The sequence below is a fragment of the Manis pentadactyla genome, unplaced genomic scaffold, assembly GCF_030020395.1.
Source record: "Manis pentadactyla isolate mManPen7 unplaced genomic scaffold, mManPen7.hap1 scaffold_427, whole genome shotgun sequence".
Taxonomy (NCBI): domain Eukaryota; kingdom Metazoa; phylum Chordata; class Mammalia; order Pholidota; family Manidae; genus Manis; species Manis pentadactyla.
In genome coordinates this window covers 86,439-92,875 of record NW_026644810.1, presented here as the reverse complement: position 1 = coordinate 92,875, position 6,437 = coordinate 86,439, and the positions used below count along the sequence as shown (strand labels likewise).

Genomic DNA, 6,437 nt, shown 5'->3' with positions numbered 1-6,437 from the left:
AGTATGGTAAATATGCAAAAAAAAAATACAGGCCAATCATTAACATATTCTTCTCCAAACCTAACACCATAAACCTCTTTTTTTTTTTTTATACAGCAGTAATGCATCCGGTCTAAAGCGAGACTAAAGTGATAACGATCTCAATTTCAGGATATATAAAACTCAAATTTATAAAAACGTCCAAACTAAAACATTCCTACTTCTTTCCAGTCTTAGTATACTGTCTAGAAAATACATATGCCTAATTGACCCAGGGCTAATTTTACACATCAGTAGGACTCAGAATTACACCAAGCATCCCTATCCATGCAGGGGTCCCAATCAACAGGAGACAGGGACTGAGGGTACTACTACACCAAACATCACTTTTGTTTTAGCATCCTCTACTGGTGGTTTCCAAAGACAGCAAGCAGAAATGGTGTAAATAACAGAAAAATATGTACCTGCTAGTCCATCTAAAGTAAAGTAATCAGATTGTGGTCATTAGTAGCTAGAATAACTTCCTCAAAAAAAAAAAAAGGAAGAAAGAGAACCACACACAGAGTATAAGCAGAAAAGGAGAAGACAGATTTTTAAAATACAACAAGCAAAGCATTACATTATAAATGGTAAAAATCGATTTAAGCAATTTAAATACCACTCCTTTATAGATTACTAACATCATTACCATCAAGTTACTACGTACGGTTTGATGCTTTGGCCAAACCATGCTCACTTGCTTTACACTTGTCAAATTACATTACTTGATTCTCCCATTAATATCCTAAACTGCAGATATATTCCAGAAAGGAAATTAAAATATTTTACGGGAGGCTTAGCAGTAAAATCTGCATACCTTATTTTAAAACGAATTTAAAAATATTTACATATAAGTAACAGCATAAAGTATCTCTTCAACTATCTGTCACTGTATACATCATTAACCATCATTAAAAAGACAAGAGCTAACATTTTTCCCAAGCAATTCTCTTCAATAAACAGCTGCAACTTAAATATGATTGCACTGCTAAGAAATATTAACCAGCACCTATCCTAATGCTTCAGAACACAGTGGCATATAACCATTTTTAATTTGCAGATTATGAGGCTTACCTCAAATAGCATGGCTGTAATCATCAGCACTGGATGAAATTGATTTGAGAACAAAAAGAAATACAAGCACAGAGCCAAAAGTGGTGAAAATGGAAGGTACCTGTAGTAGTACAGTGCTATCTTAAAATACCTTTTGTTTTCCGAGAGTAACCCATACTGCAGACAAAATATTTTGTGCTAAACAGCCCCAAATCTGTTCTTCTAATATTAAACACAAAAGAAAAATACTGACAGCAAGGGTGGTAAATCAATTCCTCCCTCAAGAATGAAAGCAGCAGACAGAGGGGGCCTCACATACAAGCAGGAGAAAACTCAACACCATCTTTTTTCTACCTGCACAAGGTGCCATTTGCTGCAGCGATCAAGAACCTCTTTTTCCTGTTGATTCCAAGTACCTTTCAGGATAGCTTTTTTTCCCTCAAGTCATCTGTTGATATGCCTTATGGGTGTGTTCATATTACAGGGTCTTTAGAAGAAAAATCCATTCTTTCCTGTTCAAGTAAACATATTTAAGTAGCTGCACAGACGCTGCTGGGGTGATTCAGACTCACATGTCACGCAAGTGTCGTCAGCAACAAGAAAATCCCCTTTATCTAGCGATGAACATTTTAAGTAAGGTAAAGAGTGAACAGCCCTCACCAACCAACTTACCTTTCCTAAAGCCAGCCACATCAATAGCGGCTGCAGCTCAATACAGAACACACAGTATTTAACGCTAAAACAGGAGATTAAATTGCAATGGCCTGTGCGCCACTCTGCCGTAAGGTGTCATCTCTCCACAATGATACCAAATATGAGTTATCAATCCTAACAGACGTCTTCAAAAAGCAAATGTTTATTCGAATAACTAAAAAATCACTTATGAAAGCAGTGACTTCAGTGTCAGCCCAGTGTATTACAAATGTTTACGACTGGAAGGAAACATCAAGAAACAGCTAAAATCTTGGTATCTGCTTCTAGACAGGAAATCCCACACAAAATCTAAAACCACCAGGACAGGTAAGAAAACCTTTCTGTTTCGCATCCCAGAAGGGAGGGAGAAAGGGAGCCAGGTAGGTCTGGGGGGCGGGGAGCGCCAGAGAGTTTACACTCATACACACATTTCCTCATTTTTCTGGAAGGTACAGCGATCCCAATTACAGGCGCGTTTATTGGCCCACTCCTAAAAACTCGTTTGAAAAATAACGCAGGAGCCAAAAGGAGCACCTCCGTCAGAAACCTACGCGAAATTCCTTACATAGCCTGGGCTGCAGCCCGCGACAGGGTCGTTGCCGCCCACTACTATACAAACAGGTACGGAGTCGCCAGGAGGGGAACTTCGCCGGTGACCGCCGCCCCCGTGCCGGCAAGTCTCGCTCCTCTCGCCACAGGAACGGTCTAGGCAAGAGCGAATCAGCAAACATTTCGCTGCTGAACAAGAGGTAGAGACGGCACAGAATCGCCCCCGAGATAAGCAGAAATGCAAACTTACACAAATAAACAAACTGCAGCTGCAGCGCGAGCAGCGGACCGAGCGTCCGTGGGACCGTCCGCCCCCTCCCCCACCAGCCGTCCACCTGAGACCGAGCGCGCCTTCCAAGCTCCATTACCCGACGCAGCGCTCCGCGCGTCCGGCCCAGGTAACAACTTCCCTAGAAACCCAAAGAGAAGACAGGCGTCCGCACAGAGCCCTACCCCGGCGCGGAAAAGCAGCGCTCCCCGGGGAGGGGATCTGTCTGCGGTGCTTCTCGGTCTCCGAGACCAGGTAACAACTCCACAAAGGCACCCGCCGCCCGCTCCAGGTCTCCAGCGGCGGCAGGCAGGTGCCCGCTCGCGGCCCGAGTCCCCGGCCGCCCCGCCAGCTCCCCGCGGAACGTGCATGGCGCTCACAGGGCTCGCCTCGCCGGGGCCAGCTGGGCCGAGGAGCGGCGGGAGGCCGCTTAGGGCCCCGCGCCTCCCCACTCCGCCGGCGCGCCTCGCCAGCCGGTCACAGCTTCATCGCCGCCAGCCCAGCCCGGTCCGCCCGCGTGCACCCACACGGACAGCACGCACCCCGCAGCCGCGGACGCACGTCGTCCGTAGCCCAGCCGGTGGGTACAAGCCGCGGAGCCCGAGAGAGAGGCCCTTGTGTCCGGTCCGCGCCAGGCACAAGTTGGTTTCTCCGCACTGAGGGAGGGTGACACGCAGGGGGCTGAGTCCCGGAGGAGGGGCCGATGGGCAAGAAAGTGGGGTGCCTGCGGGAAAAAGCAACGGCCGCTTCCCCCGGGACCAGAAGAGGGGCCGGCCGCGCGCATGGCTCCCCCGCCCTCACACACACACACCCCCGGGGCGCCCCGGCTGCCGGCTCTCCCGGCCTCCGCCGCTCCCCGGTCCGCCCCGCTGCTCACCGTCACGGCGCCGCGGGCTCTGCTGCTTTTTGCGCTGACGTGTGGGGCCGGCGCCTGCTCCTCCTCGCGTCCGTCGGAATGCTCCAGGCAGCTCCTCCGCCTCTCGCCGACCCGCGCCTGGCTTACGACCCTCGCGGCTTTACGACATCACGTTCCTTACACATAGAGCCGCGCGCTCTACGGCGGCAAACTTGTTGCTTAGGAGAGGACGGTTTGCGCCAGTCCTGGAAGCTGCTGTTTGAATGGAGGGGCGAGGGAAAAGTTTCCCTCAGTGTCGTGAGATGGGGGAGACTTAATTGAAAACAATAAAACATTACTGAGAAAGTGTGGGTGGGTGGGTGGGTAGGGAGGGAGAAGGGGAAAAAGGGGCATTACAATTAGCACACATAATGTAGGGGGAACACGGGGAAGGCAGTATAGCACAGAGAAGACAAGTAATGACTCTATAGCATCTTACTACGCTGATGGACAGTGACTGTAATGGGGTATGTGGTGGGGACTTGATAATAGGGGGGATGTGGTAACCACAATGTTGCTCATGTGAAACCTGAGCATAAGATTGTGTGTCAATGATACCTTAATAATAATTTTAAAAAAGGATAGTCAATAAACTAAAGACCAAGGCATGTTTCCTTGGCTTGGAAATCCCATTTAAAAATGTAACTTAAAATACCCCAAGGAAAATTAACTAGTCTTACATTAAAATATCTTTACTAAATTAGGAAGTGTTGTCTTTATTGTAGTCCATGCAATCAAGTTTAAGGTATAACTTTCCAGTATTTTTGCCTTTTATTTCATCATTAGAGGCAAAATTTTGCCTTTTATTCCCGGAATTGAGGTATTTTATATATTATACTATAAAGATAATATTATTTTCATTTTACTTCCTGCATGTATTATTATGTAAAAGTGTAATTATTATTATTTATTCTTACAGATGGACTTTTCTATGCACTTTCTTAATGAAGTATTTTGATGAACTGAAGTTTTCAAAGTTTTGAAATTCAATTTATCATTTTTTTTATGCTTAATGCTTTCTGTGCCCTCTCCAAGAAATCTCTGCCTATTCTAAAATTACAAAAAAACTCATCTGTTTTCTCCTCAAAGCTAGTAGTTTTAGTTTTACATTTAATATCTATAATCAGTAGACCTGTGGTTTGTTGGGAAATATGGATAGAGGTTCATTTTCTTCCTATAATAGTTATCCACTTGTCCCAGCATTGTTAGTGAAAAGACTATACTTTCAGCATAGGATTAATTTGGCAACTCTGTCAAAGAATCAATTGGCAATTTATGTGTGACTCTTGCTGTGATCTGTTTGTCTATACTAAAGTCAGTACCACACTGCCTTGATTACTGAAGCTTTATATTAATTCTTGAAATTGGGTTGTGTAAGTTCAACATTTTTCTTTTCCAAATTGTTTCGGCTATAATACGGGAGAGACTGGTGCCTTGGACAGTGGCCTCTGCAACAGACTGGCCCTCAGCCCCAACCCTCATCCTCTCCCGACATGTGCTCTACCCTCTTGGGGGCTGAAGGCATCAGTCTTTCCTCCTCCTCCCCCACTGCTGGCAGTATCTCCCAGGAGTGCCACCTGTCTTCTCAGTAACTCAATCTCTTTCTTAAGGGCAGCCCATAGGTCCTCGTCCATCTCCTCCAAGCGATGCTGAAGTGTGTCCGTCTCCTGCCGAAGTCTCTCTCTCTCCTTGATAACCCTTTCCACTATCTTTAGTAACAAACATCCCACAATCCTGGCTGCTACATGCCACTCATGGCCTCTAGGCAGTCTTCAATCTCAGGGAAGGCTAATTCCACAGCTTCTGGTGTCTCCACCCTTCCTCAATTCTGGGGAAGGCACCACCCCTCTAGGAGGTGTTTCACCCTACGCCACTTCCCCACTGGGAGCTCCCCACTTGGAAGCTCAACATATTCAGGGATCATCGTCAGAGAAAAGCAAATCAAAACCACAATGACATATCACCTCACACCTGTCAGAATGGCTACTATCAAAAATAAATAACCAATGCTAGTGAGTATGTGAAGGAAAGGGAATCTTTGTGTACTATTGGTGGGAATGTAAATTGGTTGCAGTATAAAGGTTCCTCAAAACTTTAAAATGGAATTACCATATGATCCAGCAATTCCATTCCAAAGAAAATGAAAACACTAATTCAAACAGATATATGCCCAACCCCACGTTTACTGCAGCAGTATTCATAGTAGCAAGATATGGAAATGACTTAAGTGTCCATCAATGGATAAATGGATAAAGATGTGGTATATATATATAATGTAATATTTTGCAGCCATAAAAATTAATGAATCCCTTACCACTTGCCAGGAAACATGGAATGAACATTGAGGGCATTATGCTATGCGAAACAAGCCAAACAGAGAAGACAGATATCTTAGCATCTCACTTACATGTGCTATCTAAAAATATATAAAAATAAAAATCAAGTTCTTAGACCAGGTTGGTGGGGGCCAGGGCCAGGGCCTGGGGGAATGGGTAAAACGGGTGAAGGAGATCAAAATGTACTTTATAATTTCGAGTTATAAAATAAGACATGAGGCTGTAACACATAGCATAGTGACTACAGTTAATAATACTGTATTGCATGTTTGAAAGTTGCTAAGAGGGTAAATCTTAAAAGGACAAATACTACATGATACCACTTAGAATAAAATAGTAAGCTCATAGAAGCAAAGACTGGAATGGTGGTTGCCAGGGGCTGAGTGGAGGGGAAAATGGGAAGGGTTGGGCAGAGGGTACAAAGTTTCCTTATACCAGATGAAAAAGTCCTAGACAGCTACTATATAGCCCAGACCTACCCTTAACAGTACTCTATTGTATACTTAAAAATTTACTAAGAGGATAGGTCTTATGTTAATTAATCATTCTTATCACTAAATAAAAATAAATAATAATAAATAAGAGGGCAGGAGGAAACTTTTGGAGGTGATGCCTAGGTTTATGG

The 6,437-nt window shown here is 44.8% G+C and overlaps 1 protein-coding gene across 1 annotated transcript; it reads right to left on the bottom strand.

The window, feature by feature from the left end:
- Positions 1 to 26: 26 nt before the first annotated feature.
- Positions 27 to 5,110, bottom strand: LOC130682395 (uncharacterized). Its single transcript, XM_057496760.1, has 4 exons — positions 4,981 to 5,110; positions 3,124 to 3,450; positions 2,564 to 2,723; positions 27 to 2,469 (listed from the first exon to the last, which is right to left on the bottom strand). The coding sequence occupies exons 1-4, from the start codon at positions 5,108 to 5,110 to the stop codon at positions 2,304 to 2,306; spliced, it is 783 nt and encodes a 260-aa protein (XP_057352743.1). The 3' UTR covers positions 27 to 2,303.
- Between the last annotated feature and the right edge of the window lie 1,327 nt (positions 5,111 to 6,437).